The sequence below is a fragment of the Notolepis coatsorum genome, assembly GCF_963971535.1.
Source record: "Notolepis coatsorum genome assembly, chromosome: 3".
NCBI classification, from domain to species: domain Eukaryota; kingdom Metazoa; phylum Chordata; class Actinopteri; order Aulopiformes; family Paralepididae; genus Notolepis; species Notolepis coatsorum.
In genome coordinates, this window is record NC_140167.1 from 208407299 (window position 1) to 208428389 (window position 21091).

The 21091-nt window shown below is 46.0% G+C and overlaps 1 protein-coding gene across 1 annotated transcript in view; it reads right to left on the minus strand.

Moving 5' to 3' along the window:
- Positions 1 to 14155: 14155 nt before the first annotated feature.
- The window catches only part of LOC311226150 (uncharacterized protein), a gene marked incomplete at its 3' end in the record, with an annotated part of 78191 nt that continues 71255 nt past the window's right edge, over positions 14156 to 21091 (minus strand). Inside the window, exons 3-4 of the mRNA XM_084311524.1 lie at positions 14721 to 14898; positions 14156 to 14307 (exon numbers count right to left, since the gene is read on the minus strand). Coding sequence (XP_084167650.1) covers positions 14156 to 14307; positions 14721 to 14898 — 330 coding nt within the window. The remainder of the gene's footprint in view (positions 14308 to 14720; positions 14899 to 21091) is intronic.

Sequence of the window (21091 nt, forward strand, 5' to 3'; positions counted from 1 at the left end):
ACTGAGATGTCACACAGGGTCATTTTATTCAACCTCTTATTTACTGATTCTGATAACTCTAACCAGTTCATTAATTAGTCTCTCCATCTATGTAACTAACCAGTTCATTAATCTCTCATCTATGAAACTCTAACCAGTTCATTAGTCTCATCTATGTAACTAACCAGTTCATTAATCTCTCATCTATGTAACTCTAACCAGTTCATTAGTCTCTCATCTATGTAATTCTAACCAGTTCATTAATCTCTCATCTATGTAATTCTAACCAGTTCATTAATCTCTCATCTATGTAACTCTAACCAGTTCATTCATCTCTCATCTATGTAACTCTAACCAGTTCATTAATCTCTCATCTATGTAACTCTAACCAGTTCATTAATCTCTCATCTATGTAACTCTAACCAGTTCATTAATCTCTCATCTATGTAACTCTAACCAGTTCATTAGTCTCATCTATGTAACTCTAACCAGTTATATTATCGCATAGCTCTGCTCTGCGTCATACTGCAATACTCTTCACTTCAGTACTAGCACTGAATAAATTCTCACATGCACCTTTACATACCATCATCTGTCTGGCCACACCCCCATCCGCTCCTCTACATAAGCAGGGGTGTGGCCATACCATCAGCTCCTTCTTCAGTTTTCACCACGTCAAGTGCCTGCATGTACCACACTTTGAAGATTGCTGGAATTTTGAAGAAGTTGGAGCTGCGTTGACATTATTTCTTGTTTTTTTCTCTCTCTCACAATTTAAGACAAAAAGGCTAAGGAAAAAGTCTTCTTCGGGGGGTTTGAGCGCTAGCAACGTCACCCTTCACCAGAGGTTCACCATTGCCGCCTCCACTGTGCGTCGTGGGGCTGCGCTGACTCCGCGTTCGTGGCAGTCGGCCGTACCCGATCGGCATCCGGTGGATAGTTTGCCTCTCCGAGGAGCTGGTGTACCAAGGCCGTCTCCTGTGAGATGGCCTAGTTCCTGCTCTGGTTCCCCCGCCGCCGGGGGGCGGTCGGCCGATAGGCTGACGGCTCCTCTGGTAGTGGAGGATCTGAGACGCAAGCTCTTCGCCTCTGCTCGTTCCCGTCGTAGGAGGGTGGCCTGCAGGGGCAAACGGCCTGGTTTTGGTGAGCTGCTGGAGCCAGACGAGGGACGATGGAAACGAAGGATTTCATGGTGGAAGCGGAGGTGCTCTTGTTTGACGCCCCGGTGGGGACGCATCACTCTCCCCCTCAGGGTGTGGCAGGGGGTGGTATGTCTCCTTGGGGTCCCTCGTACTCCGGTGTTAGGTTAGAACCTCTGACTCTGCGACGGGATGCCCTGCTATCGGCCACATCGGATGGTGGCACTACAATGAGTGGTAGCCTCCCGTACGTGAGGGACGCAAGCTGCATGGAGGACGGTGCGCATGGGGAATTACGTGCCTTGTTCCCGGAGCTCATGGCGGCAGCCGGTTGCCGCTAATGGCGTTCCGCTGCCGCAGCCACTGCCTGCCCCTGTCCCCGATGACTTGATAGGTCATCTATGGCAACGTCGTCCTGTGAGGGAGACGGGCGTTGTCTGCCCATTCTTCCCCTCAATGGAGGCCTACGTGCATCAGGGACAGGTGATCTCCCGCATCATTGGCATTACCCCCGCCTACGTGCAAGTCACGCGAGTGGTGGGTTTGGTCGAGGGACTGAAGGAAGGGGTGCCTCGGCTTGATAGCCCGATGGCGTCTCTCCTTTGTCCTGAGGTGGTGTAGGAGCCGTTGCGGAAGCCGGTTCCCCAAGGGAAATCGGCTAGGCAGTTGGCCAACTGGAGTGACCAGTCATTTATCGCCTCGACTCAGAGCCTAGCTGCGACGTCCAACATTGCCCAGCTAGCGCGCTTCATGTCAGGGATGATGGCGGGCGGTACGGTGCCGGACGAACAACATCAGTTCCTGCACGCCCAGGCGGCTGGGGCCATCCTGCACCTGATACAACTGCAGGCAATTGCCGCCGGGAAGATACGCGCCCTGGCCACTCTGTCCCAGCGCCACATTTGGCTGGAGCAAGCGCGGGTGCCGGAGCGGAAGAGACTTCCTTTGCTCACGGCCCCCCTCTCCGATGCTGAGCTCTTCGGGTCAGCGATGCAGCTGATGACGGCGGCTTGCAGGGAGATGGAGGAGGAGCGTGCAGTGCTCCAGCCCCATTTCCCCCCACCCGATGTCGCCGGTGAGGTTCGACGGAGGCCACGTCGTCGGGGACCCGCGACCGTCGCCACCGCCACCACCACCGCCACTGCTGGACCTTCGACCAATAAGGCCAGGAGGAGAGAGGGTGCCTCGACCGCCGCAGCTAGCCAACCCATGCCCGGAGGTGACGGTAGGGATCGTCGTGACCAGGCACCCCAGTACCGTCCCTCCGGGCCTAAGGCTCCCCGTGGGGGCAAGCACCAAGCTGTTCGTGGCAGGTGCCGCTAAAGTGACTTTCCCCCCCTGTTTACCCCTGTTCCCTTCCGCGCCCCAAATATGATTTTGTACATTAATAAAAGGTCCCTCCTAGGAGGGACTATTTTTTATTACAAACTGTGTGTTTATTCACTGCATATGTTGGGGATACCATGTGTAGAACCTTCGCCTAGTTGTGGGGTTGATAGGAGAGCTGGACTTTAGTCTTTAGCTGGTCGCTACATATATATGTGTGCTTAGCAAGGCCTGTAGCTAACACTCGGTCGAAAGGCTTTTTTCTTTCCTCGTCCTGAGGAAATATGTTTCTTCCTATAGTGGTAAAGATTTACCGTTGTATGAGGGGGTTGTGTGTTCTGTTACATTTGAAACAGTGGCATTGAGCCACAACACTGTAGTGTTGGCCTACAGAAGTACTCGTGTGTGTAGTTGTACCACGGTCTTATAATCCTCTCTCTCGATCTTCTGTGTTTTATCTCGTGTTCACACATAAACCTTGGCCTTGTTATAAACCCTGTTCGCAGACGTGTTGTCGTCTGTGGCTAGCGTGCGTTGGGTTAGTTTATCCTGTTAGGATATACGCTGTTCATTAGCATGCCTGCTACATAGGTATCATCATGGCTTGTTTACTATCGTATACGGGGTATGGGATCATGAGGGGGTAACCGAATAAACCCCTCCTTCCCTATTTTCTGATTGGTCAGGGGGTTGGGCCCTCTATCATTCGGTCCTACCGTGCTGATTGGTCAGTGCGGCACGGGGTAGAGAGAGGGGGGGGGTAGGGAATTCCCTGACTCCTCGCCTATCATGGTCGGTTGAGTCATGGGATTCCCCCCGCCATAGAATACGTCACTGGGCGCATTTCTATTGGTCGCCGACTTCCGTGAGTTCTTTACAGGCCCCATGGGTGGTTCTCTGTTATTGTCAAGTTGGTGTTGCGGTGCATAGGAACTCGAGAGTTCTGCTACGCTCGGTATATATGTAGCTTGAGCCTTTTGGTCACGTGGCTCAATGTTACATAAACTTTTCAAATTGTTGCTCATGTGGGAAGTCTCTCTGGGGGTTCCCCATCCCCTCCTTTATGGAGCAGGTTGACGGGGTATTAGGTTTTCCCTAATGGGACCCATGTCTGTATTTTTTCCTGTGAAAAAAATGGCTTCTTGTCGTTCTCCCAGGCGGCTTGGAGGAACGGTATCTGGTTTCTTGTTAGACTATCCATTGATATGTTTTGGGTCTCGACACGTACATAGTGCTGGCCCTGGGTGCTTCAATCAGATTTCAATCAATCAATCAGATTTATTTATATAGCACATTTCACATGACGCGTGTCAACCAAAGTGCTGTACAGAGGGTATACACATAGATACATATTGACAACAATCACACGTTTTATGGGAGGGCACACGGGCAAACACAAGCCTCGATTTGAAGGCATCTATCGAGGGGGCGAGCCTAATGGAGGTGGGGATGCTGTTCCACAGTTCAGGGGCTGCGATAGCAAAGGCACGGCCCCCACTGAGCTTGAGGTTAGACCTCCGGACTGTCAGGAGCCTCTGATCGGCTGACCTGAGGGACCTGGTGTTGGAATAGGGGGATAGGAGGTCTGAGATGTAGGAGGGGGGGGTGACCATTAAGGGCTTTAAAAACAAATAGGAGAACCTTAAAATCTATCCTGTAGCGTACTGGGAGCCAATGAAGGGAGGCAAGGACAGGGGTGATGTGGTCTCTCTTGCGGGTTCCGGTCAACAGTCTGGCAGCAGCGTTTTGTACCAGTTGTAAGCGGGACAGGGAAGACTGGTTAATGCCTATATAGAGGGAGTTGCAGTAGTCTAATCTAGATGAAATGAAGGCGTGGATGACTCTCTGAAGGTCTACAGGGGAGAGAAGGGCTTTGAGTTTGGCAATGGTGCGTAGTTGGAAAAAACATGCCTTTACCACTGAGTTCACTTGTCTGTCAAATTTAAATTGTGGATTGAAAATGACACCTAGGTTCTTGACATAAGGCTTGACCAGGGAGGACAGGTTGCCAAGGCTGTTGGTAAGGGTGGTGACAGCGTCTGGGGGACTGAAGAGGATTATTTCACATTTGTTTTGATTTAGTTGTAGAATGTTTTGTGCCATCCAACATTTAACATCATCTAGGCAGGATATGAGACTGTTAAGTAGAGACTGGTTGTTAGGTTTCAGGGAAACGTAAAGCTGTGTGTCGTCAGCTTCTGATAGGAACCACGCATGGGCTTGCGCGCCTTGGTTGCTCATCATTGAAACAGCGTTTTTATGGGGCAACTGGGATGGAGTTTGTCTCTTCCAAGCGTCAGTGTACTAGGCTTGTCTCGATTAATTCTCGTTCATATCTGGGGGATGTTAACGGAATAGATCAAAGCATTGGTAGAGGGGTCTCACGCCCTTGGGGTGGGCCACCGGGCGTGGTATGAAGGGGACCGTCTGGGTGGCGCCCTCTATAATGTTTTGGATCGACGCGCGTACCTACCCCCCTCCTGGGACTGGGGATGGCGGCGTGATTAGGGCATGGGACTGATTCTGGTCACGCCGGTCCAGGTCAGTCCAACCCGTTGTCCGCCGGGGCGCAGATCTGCTGTTCTGGTACCCTGAGGGACTTGTGCTTTTTTCGGGGGGGAAATTCCGGGTCGGCCCGGGCGTTGCAGGGTTTGACGTTATGGAGATGTTCGTGGTTGTGTTACTTCGTGTTACCCCTCACTGTTGCTTGGTCCATGTTGTGTTGTACCTTGCGCTGCGCTGAGGGAGCCTGGTCCTTCTCCATTATTTTTCGCCCCTCTCTTCTCCTGCTTAAGCAGGGCTGGGAGGGTGCTGTTGAGGTGATTCTTATGGAACTCCTCTGGCATCCCTGTGTACGTCCCGGTCCACCGGGCCCGGGTTCGAAATTGTTTTCGTCAACCCATTGGCCTGGGTTAACCCTGTCTTGAAAACTTAAACACTTGTACTGCGGTATAGCCAGTGTATATCCGCAGTTGTGTTTTGGATTTCTTTCTTGGGGGGTTATAGGAACAACCGCCTCATGTTAGTACCAAGGGGGTGGTTGGTTCCTTGGTGTGTTGGTAGCGGAGTCAACTCTCGGGGTAGGCCGGGTTTGGCCCTGTCTACCTGTGAGTGTTTGCCCCCGCACCTTTCATGACGTCTGCCAATCATGTCAGCCTTCTCTGCCTCTGCCCCTCTAGAGAGTCGAGGTTTCTTTTGTGGAAGCTGTGACATGGTGCACAACAATGCCAGCATACGCCCTTTTCGCCGGGGTGCTGTTTCAGCAGACCCCTTTGGCGCATGTCTAGTCCGCAGTGCTCCAGGCTCCGGTCGAGTGGCCTGTTGCCTGGATTGAGGGATCGACCTCTTTTGGGGGTCGTCTCCCCGGTGCGCTGCCTGCTCCCGCTGTGGGTGTAGCCTCTTGAGTGCTTCGAGCTTACAGCCATACCAACCTGAACACGCCCGATCTCGTTCAATTTCGGAAGCTGTGTAGGTTCAGGCCTGGTTTGTACTTGGATGGGAGACTGCCTGGGTATACCAGGTTCAGTAAGGTAGGCGGTGTGCTATAGGGGGGAAGGGCCTGGTCTTGGATGGGCCCTCTCCAAATACGCTGGCGATGTGGGGGGCGGTGTCACTAGTGACCGCCTGGTGAGGTCTCGATGCTGTGGCGTCATTGGCCTCTCCAGGCCCCCTTTTCCGGGGGGGTCCAGTCCCTTCCTGGGTCTGGGTCCTCCTTCGCGCTCCGCTGCTACGGCCTTGCCACAGGGTTGGGTTTTTGCTCTTGACCCCGTGATGTTAGGGGTGGTAACAGGGGGTTTGTTCCTTTCCGTTCGTTCCCTAGTGGCATGCGGGTTGCGCGTTTGTGTAGTTGTGGGTACGCCCCACGGTCTGCTCACCCTGTGCGTTGAGTTGCTGAAGTCTCCTCTTCGCGCAGTCGGATCCGACACCCTCCCGTCCTCCGCTAGGGGGGTCCGGGGGCTCGGGTCCTCCCCGGTTCTGATGGTCGTGGGTGGCCTCAGCGGGTGCATTTGTCGAGCTCCGCTCTGCTCAGCTCCTGTATTGCAGTATGACGCAGAGCAGAGCTATGCGATAATATAACGTACGGTTATGTATATAACCATAGTTATATGAGCATAGTGACGCTCTGCGTCGGACTCCCCGTGGTCTTGCCTTGTGGTCAAAGACTTGGGAAGGAGCTGATGGTATGGCCACACCCCTGCTTATGTAGAGGAGCGGATGGGGGTGTGGCCAGACAGATGAAGGTATGTAAAGGTGCATGTGAGAATTTATTCAGTGCTAGTACTGAAGTGAAGAGTATTGCAGTATGACGCAGAGCGTCACTATGCTCATATAACTATGGTTATATACATAACCGTACGTTCATTAATCTCTCATCTATGTAACTCTAACCAGTTCATTAATCTCTCATCTATGTAACTCTAACCAGTTCATTAGTCTCACATATGTGACAAACTTCAGTGATCCTTTCCTTGTCTTGCTGCACTGTCCTGCTCCTGAGAGGCAACAGACAATCTATAAGGACCCACGGTGACACAGGTGTCACATGTACTTTACATGTTCTGGAAATTTCCATATAAAGCTTTATCCTTGATTTGACTTCATGAGGTCCCAAAGGGACACTGGTGGAACATCCTGGTGGGGTCATGTGACAGATCATGTGATGTTGTGCTCCCATAACCACCTTTCCACAATGCTGACTGATGGTGGTGACTAAGCTGACAGAAGTAGCTAGCATTCAAAAGCTAGATTATTGTTGCTAAAAGGTAAGATTTGCCCATTTAAGAATTATAATGCTTACATAAAATGTTCCTTATTATATATAACCTGTTGTGAACACATTTCTTGAATAAAATGATAAAGAAAACAATTGATAAAAATCGCTGTGACACATACGTCACACCGGGCATATAACCTTAAAATGTTCATGAAAATTTTATGTGACATATATGTCACAATAAGAACAATTATTATGATCTGCTCAGTTAATTTGTCTGATTCAATGATATTTATACAGGTCCTGAGAGCAGCTGAAAGGAAGTATAGAAAGTCACGCCTCACTGCTGACATCGACACATATCACAACCTCTTGTTAACATTCTCCAAAACCATCACTAATGCCAAAGCTTCTTTCTTCCACCATAGGATCGAGGCCTCTGCCAAGAATCTTCGCAAACTGCATGCTACCATGTCCTCCCTCCTCACTCCCCCCCACCCCCCCCTCCCTCATCTTTCTCTGCCGAAGACTTTGCGATCTTCTTTGAGGAAAAAGTGGAGAACATCCGCAGCTCCTTCTCCCAACCCCCACCCATTCCAAATGCTGAATCGAGAACCTCATCCTTCACTCTGTCATCTTTCTCTCCCATTACAGAAGCAGAGACCCTGACACTGGTAACGTCGAACCGTCCGACTACTTGCCAGCTGGACCAGCTACCCTCCCCACTCCTCCAGACCATAGCACCAGACATCCTCCCATTCCTAACTGCAACCATCAACTCCTCACTCAACTCCGGGGTGGTCCCCACCTCCCTAAAACAAGCCAGAGTCACGCCGCTCATAAAAAAACCAACCCTGAACCCTACCGTCATAGGCAACTACCGTCCTGTCTCTCTTCTCTCCTTACTATCTAAAACACTTGAACGTGCTGTATCCAACCAACTTACTGCTTATCTCTTACAGAATGACCTCCTAGACCTTAATCAGTCAGGCTTCAGGACTGGTCACTCCACAGAGACAGCCCTCATTGCGGTCACAGAGGCACTTCACTTAGCAAAAGCGAAAGGCCTCTCCTCTGTCCTGATTCTCCTAGATCTATCTGCAGCCTTCGACACAGTCAACCACCAGATCCTCCTTGCGGCCCTCGCAGGAATGGGAGTGGCTGGCTCTGCGCTGACATGGCATCATACCTCAATGACCGCTCCTACCAAGTGTCATGGAGAGGGACCCTGTCGGCCACCCGCCCCCTGCGGATGGGTGTCCCCCAGGGCTCGGTTTTAGGACCCCTTCTCTTCTCCCTCTACACTAAATCACTGGGTAACATTATCACGTCTCATGGCTTCTCCTACCATTGTTATGCCGACGATACTCAACTCTTCCTCTCCTCCCTCCCTCAGATATCCACGTCTCTGAGCGGATCTCGGCCTGTCTGTCCGACATCTCCGCCTGGATGACGTCCAACCACCTCAAACTGAACCTAAGCAAAACAGAATTGCTCCACCTGCCGGCCAAATCCTCCCACCTTTCAATCATAGTCGAGAATGCAGCTGTGACTGCGTCCCCGACCGCCAAGAACCTTGGTGTTGTCCTCGACGACCAGTTGAACTTCTCTGCTCACATCGCAGCGACGACCAGAACCTGCCGATTCCTCCTGAGCAACGTCAGAAGGATCCGCCCCTTCCTGACAAAAGAAGCCACCCAACTCCTCGTCCAATCAACAGTCATCTCCCGCCTCGACTACTGCAATGCACTGCTCGCTGGCCTCCCGGCCACTGCCACTAAGCCTCTTCAACTCATTCAGAACGCAGCGGCCCGCCTGATCTCAAACCTACCGAAGTCGGCCCATGTCACCCCACTTCTTAGGGACCTGCACTGGCTCCCCATTGCTGCACGAATCCGCTTCAAGGCCCTCGACCTAGCATACCGTGCGGCAAAGGGAACCGCTCCCGCCTACCTCCGGTCAATGGTCTCTAACTACACACCCGCAAGACCCCTACGCTCTGCATCTTCTGGCCGCCTCAGACCTACTCCTATCCAAGCTCCGGGAGGGTCATCAAAGAGAAGTCGCCTATTCTCAGTCCTTGCCCCACAATGGTGGAATGAACTACCCACCCCAGTTAGGACAGCCGAATCACGTCCAATCTTTCGCCGTCGACTAAAGACGCACTTCTTCAACCATTATCTGAAAAAAAAAAAAAAAAAAAATATAAAAAAAAAATCGAACCCTAACTAACCGTACTGTCATGCACTTGTCCTAATAAACTAACCTACACTGTAGCACTCAACACTTTGATGAACATTGTTGCTCAGCTGATAGAGTTGTGCCCTTCCTGATGGCTTGTCGTACAGAACTTGTAAGTCGCTTTGGATAAAAGCGTCAGCTAAATGACTAAATGTAAATGTAAATGTATATTTAGTTAATATATTTTATATTGTTCAAATGTTCAATTGTTCAAAGCATATTAAAACAAATATCAGCCATATTTCAATGCCATTTTATTATTTTCTGTAGTATGGACAAGAAATGTGAATCCCTACCCACATTCAAAACCGCTCTTAAAGAGCACGTACGGGAGGCTGCAATTCGAAACTGGCCACCGTAAATGCCCAAAACCCCCACCACCTCCTAATAGACAGTCTCCTCCCCACCGCATGTATTATTCCCTCCCCGCCGTATGTATATTTCTCTCCCACCCACCCACCCCCTCCTAATGTACAGTCCCCTCCCCATCATATGTATATACTCTGTCAGGATCTAGGGGTAACAGTACTGTATATTTGAATACCGTTTAAGTCACAAATGTTCAAGTTTCTTCAAGTTCAAGTTTCTTTAATAGTTGTCATACAGAAGTACAGAATACTTTTATACAAAATGCTTCTTACTGTTACGCCCCAGAGACTGTGCAAGACAAGATAAGTATGAAATAAAATAACATAGTATAGCATGTAAATTAGAAGTAAAAAAAAATGAGGTCACAGTGTTCAGTATAGACATATGTACAATGTTCGATACTGAACACTGTGACCTCATTTTTTTTTTACTTCTAATTGACATGCTATACTATGTTATTTTATTTCATACTTATCTTGTCTTGCACAGTCTCTGGAGCGTAACAGTAAGAAGCATTTTGTATAAAAGTATTCTGTACTTCTGTGGGGTAACAGGGGTAACAGTACTGTATATTTGAATACCGTTTAAGTCACAAATGTATCAGTACTAAATACCTATATGTCCCTATGCCATAAATGTCATGTATGTTGTGTATGTCATAAATGTCTATATGAATTGAAAATGGGGGACCCTGATGGAAACAAGACAAACGTCTTTCTCAGGTCTGCATCCCCTTAACAATTGTGTGTATTGAGCCGTACTGTATTGTACCCATTCTGCAAGCTGTTAAATTCATTCATTCATTCATTCATTCATTCATTCATTCATTCAAGAAGAAGTATACCGCTCTGGAAGCACTGGCACTCATCCAGGAAGATGACAGTGAGTTTGAGGGATGTGAAGGTAGCTCAGATGCAGTGGCGTCGCGTTGGTAAAATAACAGAGGATGCAAAAAAAAAGATATTATAAAAATAAAATTATTAAAAAAATAAAATTATAAATCTTTTTCATATTTAAGCCAAATAATATATATAATATATTTATCCTTCCCTTGCTCTCTCTCCCTCTCTTTCTGAATATTACACACACAACACAAATATATATACACACACAGCGTTTGCCTGCAGGAGGTCTGGTTTGATTATGAATCAGGGAGAGAAGAGAGAGAGAGAGAGAGAGAGAGAGAGAGAGAGAGAGAGAGAGAGAGAGAGAGAGAGAGAGATCAGAGAGAGAAGAGAGAGAGAGAGAGAGAGAGAGAGAGAGAGAGAGAGACAGAGAGAGACAGAGAGAGACAGAGAGAGAGAGAGATATGGCCTGATGTCGCCGTCGGAGCGTTTCTCAGCGTCTTGCAAGATATTGCTGACATGGCAGAACATACATGTATACAGTAGCCTGTGGCTCGGCTCGGCCCATCAATCACAAGCAGACAAGTACAGTATGACTCTGCGAGTCGGTGCCGCACCATCAACACAATAACACAGTATGATATGACACGGCAGAATATACAGTATGGCTCCACACACACACACACACAGACACAGACACACACACACACACACACACACACAGCGGCATCACTTATGAAAAGTTATTAGGTACTCACCATTGTAGCAGCTGACGCGCCTTGGTCCAAAAAGTAAAGCAACGTCCACAAAGTTCTCCAAGTCCTGTGGGTATTTTCTGCAGCTGAGCGAATTTCAGGTCTCCTCAATGAATTAATCCGAGAGAGAAATCCTAATTTCAATCAATCAAACAATGCTGTTTGTTTAGACATAACTCACATACCGTTAGCTAGCTATCTCCGGGGTTCCCTCGTATTGTTGTTTTGATTCGAACGTGGCCACGAGGCGTGTATATTTTCCCCAACGCAGTTTCACCAAGGCGATGACATCGTCACGTTTAGCTTTTAATGTGGACTGGCCCGCCCACCAGGGCCGCACATTTGAAGACGCTAGACTACTTGACTGTCAAACGGCCCCGTGTTAAGGTGTGGGAACCCCTTTATTAAGCTTGAATCTTATTGGCTAATAATTGGTTGTGGACTCCACACCATGAATCACATGGTGGACGCTTGAAAAAGACACCTCCCCCTCCCCTCTGCTCTATATTCTGGCTGAGCACAGTGACTGACAGCCTGCCTCAGTGAGTCTGACAGTGTTAGAGAGTGAGAAGGAGAAGAGGGAAAAAATTCATTTTTTTTTTATTATAACACAGAGATGAAAAATAAAGATTTTTTTTATTATTATTGTAAACTACATATACATTTGTATATTTTTCTGACCCTGAAGACCCTGATTACACTCCCAACAACAAAGACATGGAGAATGATGAGTCAAGTGAGTCAGACAGTAGTGATCAAAAAATGAGTGAATCAATGTTGAAATAGGGTTAGGCAGAAATATTGAATCTATGTTGAAGCCTGACATCGAAATTATACAAATCGTTGTCTATGACTTACATGTTGAATCAACGTTAGTTGTCAACCATAACTGATACTATATCAATGTTGATTCAACCATCATCTAAATGGTAATCTACATGCACATTTTAGTTGATTTTATATTGAATCAATGTTAGGCATCAATGTTTATTCAACCATCATCTAAATGGTAATACTTGTACATTTGTAACTTGTACATCTACTTGTAACTTGTAAAGTTAAGGAATCAATACTAATTAATGTACATTTTACATTCAAATATTGCTGCTGATATGTATACATCATAACATTACATGTTTTTTTCCTGCTGTTAAACACACTATTGTTGTTCAAAATTCTTATATGACCATATTTCCAAAAATGTGTGAACAAAAATGACAACATGGCTTTAATATAAAAATTTATTTTTTTCTTTCAAGAGGGTCTCATCATACTTCCACAGTGACCAGTTAACCTTTTACACAAACATTAAATAACAGACCTTATAACAGACCTTTCATTAACAATACTATATATAGCCACTGCCAGAATAGTGACACACGTATCGTGTGTGGTGAGCACACGCATTCATGCACAACGAAGACAAGATTGCGTTGTCTCAATCATTTTAACTATAAATTTATGAGCTCAAAGTATGAGCTCACTGACTGAAATGTCCAACAAAAAGCATCAATTGTCAAATAATATTGATCACATTAACTAGACTAGGTGTTTTTGAGGAAATTAGAAAGGGAACAACAACTTAACCCTTGTGTCTGATCAGATTCTTATTTGTTTGATAACTTTGCAGTAATTATGTTTGTAGCCAATATAATATGTGGCATAATCTTTTAATTATCTTGTATTTTTTTTTACTCTCTTTCATAAATTGTTTATTCAACTTCAGCCCGATCATAACCACCACATATTGTTTTTTTTGTCATATTTAACAACTCTTTTCAGAAAAGTGGGAGTATTTCATTACAAAAAAAATATAAAAAATGGTTATGATCAGGGCTGAAGTTGAATAAAATATTTATGGAAAAGAAACTGGGAAATTATTTCAACATAATCTTTTTATGGAGTTTTTCAATTTAGTCCCCTAATAAGAGTATAATACTTTAGTTTTCAGACACAAGGGTTAAATAACAATGGCAGAGGATTTGAATTTAAACACAGTGGAGCTCAGATGATCTACAGTTGTCCACGGCATCTGCTATATAATAATCTTCAGATTTACTTAAGTGTTATTAGTAGGTTACAGCAGTAAGCATTAGTTTGCTCAGTCAATTATGGCCAATTCGTTTTATATTGTTTAATACAGTTAAATAAATAGATAAATGAATGGCGGCTACGTGGCGTAGTGGGCAAGGCGCTCGCCACGAATGCAGAGACTTTGCTCGGCTCCACATTGCTTTCATTTTAGCTGGTCGTTCATACTAATACACATTGGCCGTATTAGGGGGTGGGAAACTGATGGGTGGGGATCGGACGTTGTGGACAGCGACTCCTACAGGTCGGTTGGTGCGCCTGCGCAGTAGAATCAGGAAGTGTCAGGGGCAGCGTGAGCCTCCCACGCGTTACTCCTCGCCACTGAGAGATCGAGCTGCGCAGGTGAAAAGATGCGACTGCTGTTACCTCAAGTACCGGAGGGGACTTGTGCTATGTATGACTTAGTCCACATTGCAGCCGGCTTGTGGGAGGCAAGAAACAGCGTTCGTGACAGGGGAGGGTTGAATTGGATGATACGAAATTGGGATGGGAGAAAATATAAAAAATGGGAGAAAAAGTGGATAAAAAAAAATAAAAAATAGATAAATAAATGAAAAGCTTTTTGGGTCACTTCGGTTCCAAGAACAGGCTGAAGCAGCAAGTCATTCAAGTAGATGCTGTCCATGGAAGAACAGTGTCCATGAGGGTAATTCCTTGTACTGTATGAACCAGGGAAACAGTGTGTGCTGGGGTACCCTAAGTTTGACTCTGGTTCGCTTGACTTAAGTTTGGGTCACTTCGGTTCCTTGAGATGCCTCCATCCCGGTCTGGCGCATAACGAAGCCACTTCTTGACAGTTTCGCTGTAGTCCTGGTCGGTCAGCTTGGGGTCAAACTGTCGAGCAGCAGCTGATAGACACAAAAATAAAAAAGTGAGGAAGAGAGGTGAGATGATGTACGATGATAAGAGCACCCCTCACTTCACACAAGTGTGATTTTTTTTAATCACTCAATTACTCACTCTGTAGGTCTACAGTAACAAGCTACAGTCAGCATCCAGTTAGACTGGACAGGAAAGAGAAGCAATCGCCTAGCCTGACACCATCTAGGCAATACAATGTGTATCCATGCACCTCGAAAGCTCACCAATTACATTGTCCATTTCTTATAGGTTGCACTTTCATCACTTTATTCCAACATAACACTTTTTTTTTAAGTTTTTGCAACAGCATAATTATATTCTGAATCACCAGCATCACCAGCATCACCACCTCACTACATAAACTTAACCTATGAAGTAGTTTGCAGGGGAGGAAGCTCACCAAACATGCAGGCTTGTAGTGTGGTGTGCTTGAATGGCTTCTTGCTTTCTGAACAACGCTTGTCTTTCTTTCCAGCCCAGTTGAACCCACTGGCCAGGGCGTTGGTCATAGCAGTTTTCAACATCAGTCTGATGAGGTTCTCTGAATTGGTGCCTCCTACCAAAGCCAGACGAGAAATCTAAATCAGAGAGAAGAAAATGAAGGCCCTGCGTTAGAAACAGCATAACATTTATTTTATGAACACAGTGTTTAGAGGGTCTATCACAGTGTTTAGAGGGTCTATCACAGTGTTTAGAGGGTCTATCACAGTGTTTGTCGGGTCTATCACAGTGTTTAGAGGGTCTGTCACAGTGTTTAGAGGGTCTATCAGTGTTTAGAGGGTCTATCACAGTGTTTAGAGGGTCTGTCACAGTGTTTAGAGGGTCTGTCACAGTGTTTAGAGGGTCTATCACAGTGTTTAGAGGGTCTATCAGTGTTTAGAGGGTCTATCACAGTGTTTAGAGGGTCTATCAGTGTTTAGAGGGTCTATCACAGTGTTTGTCGGGTCTGTCACAGTGTTTAGAGGGTCTGTCACAGTGTTTAGAGGGTATATCAGTGTTTAGATGGTGTGATAGACCCTCTAAACACTGTGATATACCCTCTAAACACTGTGATAGACCCTACAAACACTGTGATAGACCCTACAAACACTGTGATAGACCCTCTAAACACTGTGATAGACCCTCTAAACACTGATAGACCCTCTAAACACTGTGATAGACCGTCTAAACACTGTGATAGATCTATCACAGTGTTTAGAGGGTCTATCACAGTGTTTGTCGGGTCTATCACAGTGTTTGTCGGGTCTGTCACAGGGTTTAGAGGGTCTATCAGTGTTTAGAGGGTCTGTCACAGTGTTTAGAGGGTCTGTCACAGTGTGTATAGGGTCTATCAGTGTTTAGAGGATCTATCACAGTGTTTAGAGGGTCTATCAGTGTTTAGAGGGTCTGTCACAGTGTTTAGAGGGTCTATCACAGTGTTTAGAGGGTCTGTCACAGTGTTTAGAGGGTCTATCAGTGTTTAGAGGGTCTATCACAGTCTTTAGAGGGTCTATCAGTGTTTAGAGGGTCTATCACAGTGTTTGTCGGGTCTGTCACAGTGTTTAGAGGGTCTGTCACAGTGTTTAGAGGGTCTGTCACAGTGTTTAGAGAGTCTATCAGTGTTTAGAGGGTGTGATAGACCCTCTAAACACTGTGATAGACCCTCTAAACACTGTGATAGACCCTCTAAACACTGATAGACCCTCTAAACACTGTGATAGACCCTCTAAACACTGTGACAGACCCTCTAAACACTGATAGACCCTCTAAAGACTGTGATAGACCCGACAAACACTGTGATATACCCTCTAAACACTGTGATAGACCCTCTAAACACTGATAGACCCTCTAAACACTGTGATAGACCCGACAAACACTGTGATAGATCTATCACAGGGTCTGTTACAGTGTTTAGAGGGTCTGTCACAGTGTTTAGAGGGTCTATCAGTGTTTAGAGGGTCTATCACAGTGTTTAGAGGGTCTATCACAGTGTTTAGAGGGTTTATCAGTGTTTAGAGGATCTGTCACAGTGTTTAGAGGGTCTGTCACAGTGTTTAGAGGGTCTATCAGTGTTTAGAGGGTGTGATAGACCCTCTAAACACTCTAATAGACCCTACAAACACTGTGATAGACCCTACAAACACTGTGATAGACCCTCTAAACACTGATAGACCCTCTAAACACTGTGATAGACCCTCTAAACACTGTGATAGACCCTCTAAACACTGTGACAGACCCTCTAAACACTGTGACTGACCCTCTAAACACTGATAGACCCTCTAAACACTGTGATAGACCCGACAAACACTGTGATAGATCTATCACAGTGTTTAGAGGGTCTATCAGTGTTTAGAGGGTCTGTCACAGTGTTTAGAGGGTCTATCACAGTGTTTGTCGGGTCTATCACAGTGTTTAGAGGGTCTGTCACAGTGTTTAGAGGGTCTGTCACAGTGTTTAGAGGGTCTATCAGTGTTTAGAGGGTCTATTACAGTGTTTAGAGGGTCTGTCACAGTGTTTAGAGGGTCTGTTACAGTGTTTAGAGGGTCTGTCACAGTGTTTTAAACACTGTGACAGACCCTCTAAACACTGTAACAGACCCTCTAAACACTGTGACAGACCCTCTAAACACTGTAATAGACCCTCTAAACACTGATAGACCCTCTAAACACTGTGACAGACCCTCTAAACACTGTGACAGACCCTCTAAACACTGTGATAGACCCGACAAACACTGTGATAGACCCTCTAAACACTGTGACAGACCCTCTAAACACTGATAGACCCTCTAAACACTGTGATAGATCTATCACAGTGTTTGTCGGGTCTGTCACAGTGTTTAGAGGGTCTGTCACAGTGTTTAGAGGGTCTATCAGTGTTTAGAGGGTGTGATAGACCCTCTAAACACTCTAATAGACCCTACAAACACTGTGATAGACCCTACAAACACTGTGATAGACCCTCTAAACACTGATAGACCCTCTAAACACTGTGATAGACCCTCTAAACACTGTGATAGACCCTCTAAACACTGTGACAGACCCTCTAAACACTGTGATAGACCCTCTAAACACTGATAGACCCTCTAAAGACTGTGATAGACCCTCTAAACACTGATAGACCCTCTAAACACTGTGACAGACCCTCTAAACAGACCCTCTAAACACTGTGATAGACCCGACAAACACTGTGATAGACCCTCTAAACACTGTGACAGACCCTCTAAACACTGTAACAGACCCTCTAAACACTGTGACAGACCCTCTAAACACTGTGACAGACCCTCTAAACAGACCCTCTAAACACTGTGATAGACCCGACAAACACTGTGATAGACCCTCTAAACACTGTGATAGACCCTCTAAACCAGACCTGGGCATTGTACGGCCCGCGGGCCGGATCCGGCCCGCGGGATGATTCTGACCGGCCCGCGAAAGATTACATGATAATAAAAAAAAAAAATAAAAAAATAAAAAAAAAAAATTTATTTAATTTTTTTTTTTTTTTTTTTTTTTACTTTTTTTTTTTCATGTCAACGTTCACACGCACAGTATACGCTTAGGAGACATGCTCAGACGATGTTGGTTCTCTTTGGATCCACCTACATATGTGAACAGACATTCTCAGTCATGACGTTTACCAAGTCCAGGTCCAGATCCTCTCTCACTGATGAACATCTGGCAGCTGTGCTTCGCATCTCCACCTCAGACATGCAACCTGACTTTGATGGACTTGTTAAAGCTCAACAGAGACTGGATTTCTCACACTGAATGAAAAAAAAGAACTGAAGAACACTAAAATGTGGAAATATAACAAGTGAAATGGGACACTTGATATTTTTTTTTTCTTTTTTTTGCACAGTTCTGAAAACATTAAATGTTTAATATAGGCATGTAAAGTAAAAAAGGCTACAAAACTGGGACACTTTTCTTTACACAGTTCAGTGACATGTCTTGTTTATTTTTGCTATAAGATGATGTGATGTCTTTAGAAAGCTAAGAAAATCCTTGTTTCAATAGTATATGAAACTCAAAATGCCCTTTGTTATTAATGTTTCACATTTTGTTTATCATTTTGGAAATAAATTCTATTTGAATAAATTATATTTTTGAAAGCTAACCTCACCTTTTAATTGCCAAATAATAACATACACTCTTACCAGGGGTCAAAACAATGCCATTTACTACTTTTTATATAGAAATAAAATTTATATTATGCATAATTGAGTTTGGAATTTTGGCCCGGCCCCCCAACATATTTTCAGTTGCTCATTCGGCCCCCCGGGAAAAATAATTGCCCACCCCTGCTCTAAACACTGTGATAGACCCTCTAAATACTGATTGACCCTCTAAACACTGTGACAGACCCTCTAAACACTGTAACAGACCCTCTAAACACTGTGACAGACCCTCTAAACACTGTAATAGACCCTCTAAACACTGATAGACCCTCTAAACACTGTGACAGACCCTCTAAACACTGTGACAGACCCTCTAAACACTGTGATAGACCCGACAAACACTGTGATAGACCCTCTAAACACTGTGACAGACCCTCTAAACACTGATAGACCCTCTAAACACTGTGATAGATCTATCACAGTGTTTGTCGGGTCTATCACAGTGTTTAGAGGGTCTGTTTAGAGGGTCTGTCACAGTGTTTAGAGGGTCTATCAGTGTTTAGAGGGTCTACCACAGTGTTTAGAGGGTCTATCACAGTGTTTAGAGGGTCTATCACAGTGTTTAGAGGGTCTATCAGTGTTTAGAGGGTCTGTCACAGTGTTTAGAGGGTCTGTCACAGTGTTTAGATAGAGGGTCTATCAGTGTTTAGAGGGTGTGATAGACCCTCTAAACACTGTGACAGACCCTTTAAACACTGTGACAGACCCTCTAAACACTGTGACAGACCCTCTAAACACTGTGATAGACCCTCTAAACACTGATAGACCCTCTAAAGACTGTGATAGACCCTCTAAACACTGATAGACCCTCTAAACACTGTGACAGACCCTCTAAACACTGATAGACCCTCTAAACACTGTGATAGATCCTCTAAACACTGATAGACCTACATAGGTTGGGCCTACTGTTAGCCAGTCAGCTGTTAGCTGCGGCGCTAGCCTGTTGTGATCACTAGGAAACGTTAGCTTGCTGCTATCGGCCAAGGCCTGGCGCGGGGTAGCTTAATGCCGTTAGCTTAATGCTACTCTGTTGAACGTGCTTTGATTATAACATGTTTTAAACACTCTTGACTACGACGTCATCTTTGACAGGGGATGTTCGTCGACCCTGCCCTGAGCCAGGACGGCAAGGATTGCGTCAACAAAGAGGACTGTAGCGACGGGTTGGAACGGCGACGCTGCCCAGTTCGAACAACACAGGACGGCTGTGTTGTCTACGGGGTCTTGAGACTGCACTTCGCTGATCTACGCTCCGGGTAGGACAAAGGTTTGGCCAGACCTTATACGCATCTTCTGGCTTTACCTTCTACATGTTTTGTAAATAACGCTGTTTTCCAAAAACGTGTGTTGCTGCAATACATTTAGGATACAACGCGAGTTTTGTGTGAATTGTCTTGTCACTGGTATTAGCTTCTCCGTGCAAATCGGGTTGTTGTTACAGATGTGAAAATGATCTGGTTGTTGTGTGAGAAACATCATGTGTGTTTATATGTACCGTGTACTCACAACTAAGGTAACTAACCTATGAAGCTATGCTTAGTGACAAATGAGTGAAAGAATATTCTTTTCTCAGCCTGTGATGACAATTAACAGTGTGTTCACATATTAACAGGTTTTCCTGTTTTAACTGGCCGTATTAAGGGTAAAGTAAGAGGATTGTGTTTCCCCCCGGTTTCCTGGGGACCTTTTCATCCTCCTATCAGACATGTTGTTGCACTACATTGTGTCTTTGTGTGGTAGGGATGCGATGTAACAAAGATAAGATATTCCTTTATTAATCCCCTTGGGGAAATTCGTGAATCACAGTGTTTAGTTTGATTGCTGAGGTTGTGCTAAGACTGCTGGAGAAACTTTATTTTCCTAAAAGAAAAGATTGTTTGGTCGCTTCGTGTGTGCTTAGCAAGGCCTGTGGTCGATACTAATCGAGGATTATGTATTCTCTCATTATGAAAAACGGCGTTCCTCTGTAGAGTGTTTTTGCCATTTTTTGTAGGTGATGATGGGTTGTGTGTGTCATGTGACCTACAACTGGGTTGGACTGGCCACAGAAGCACGTGTGTAAGTTGGACCGGGGCTCTTAGAGAGCCCTCTCTATTCTGTGTTTTTTCCTTAGTAAAAATCAGATAGCAGGTTAGCTCATGCGCTGTGTGAAGCTGTCAAACACTTCATAGAGCTGACTATGACTGTGTCATACTCTCTTGTTGTCATTACATCGTATCATGGGTGTGGGGTCGTAAAGGGGTGAACTGGTAACCTTTCCTCTCCCCCTTTTTTCTGTTGGTCAGGGGTACACACCCTGTCTTTCAAGGTTCCTGTCACGTTGCGGTTCGGCACGTTACGGGGGGGGGGGGGGAGTTTCCTGGTCCCACGGCCTGGAATATTGGGCGTGTGCACCGAAGAAATTCCCCCGCCATAGAGTACGTCACCGTGCGCGTCTCTGTTGGTAGGACTTCCGTGTGCTGTTCAGGTCCATGTGATGGATCTGTTTCGGGGGGGTGGTCAGGGCTCCTCCTCACCAAGCGCCTATTCGGGCCTTCTGTGAGTTCGGACTCCTCCTTCCATGTGAGGGAGCCTCCATCAGAGTACAGAGCCTCCTCCTCAGATTGTCAAAGTGA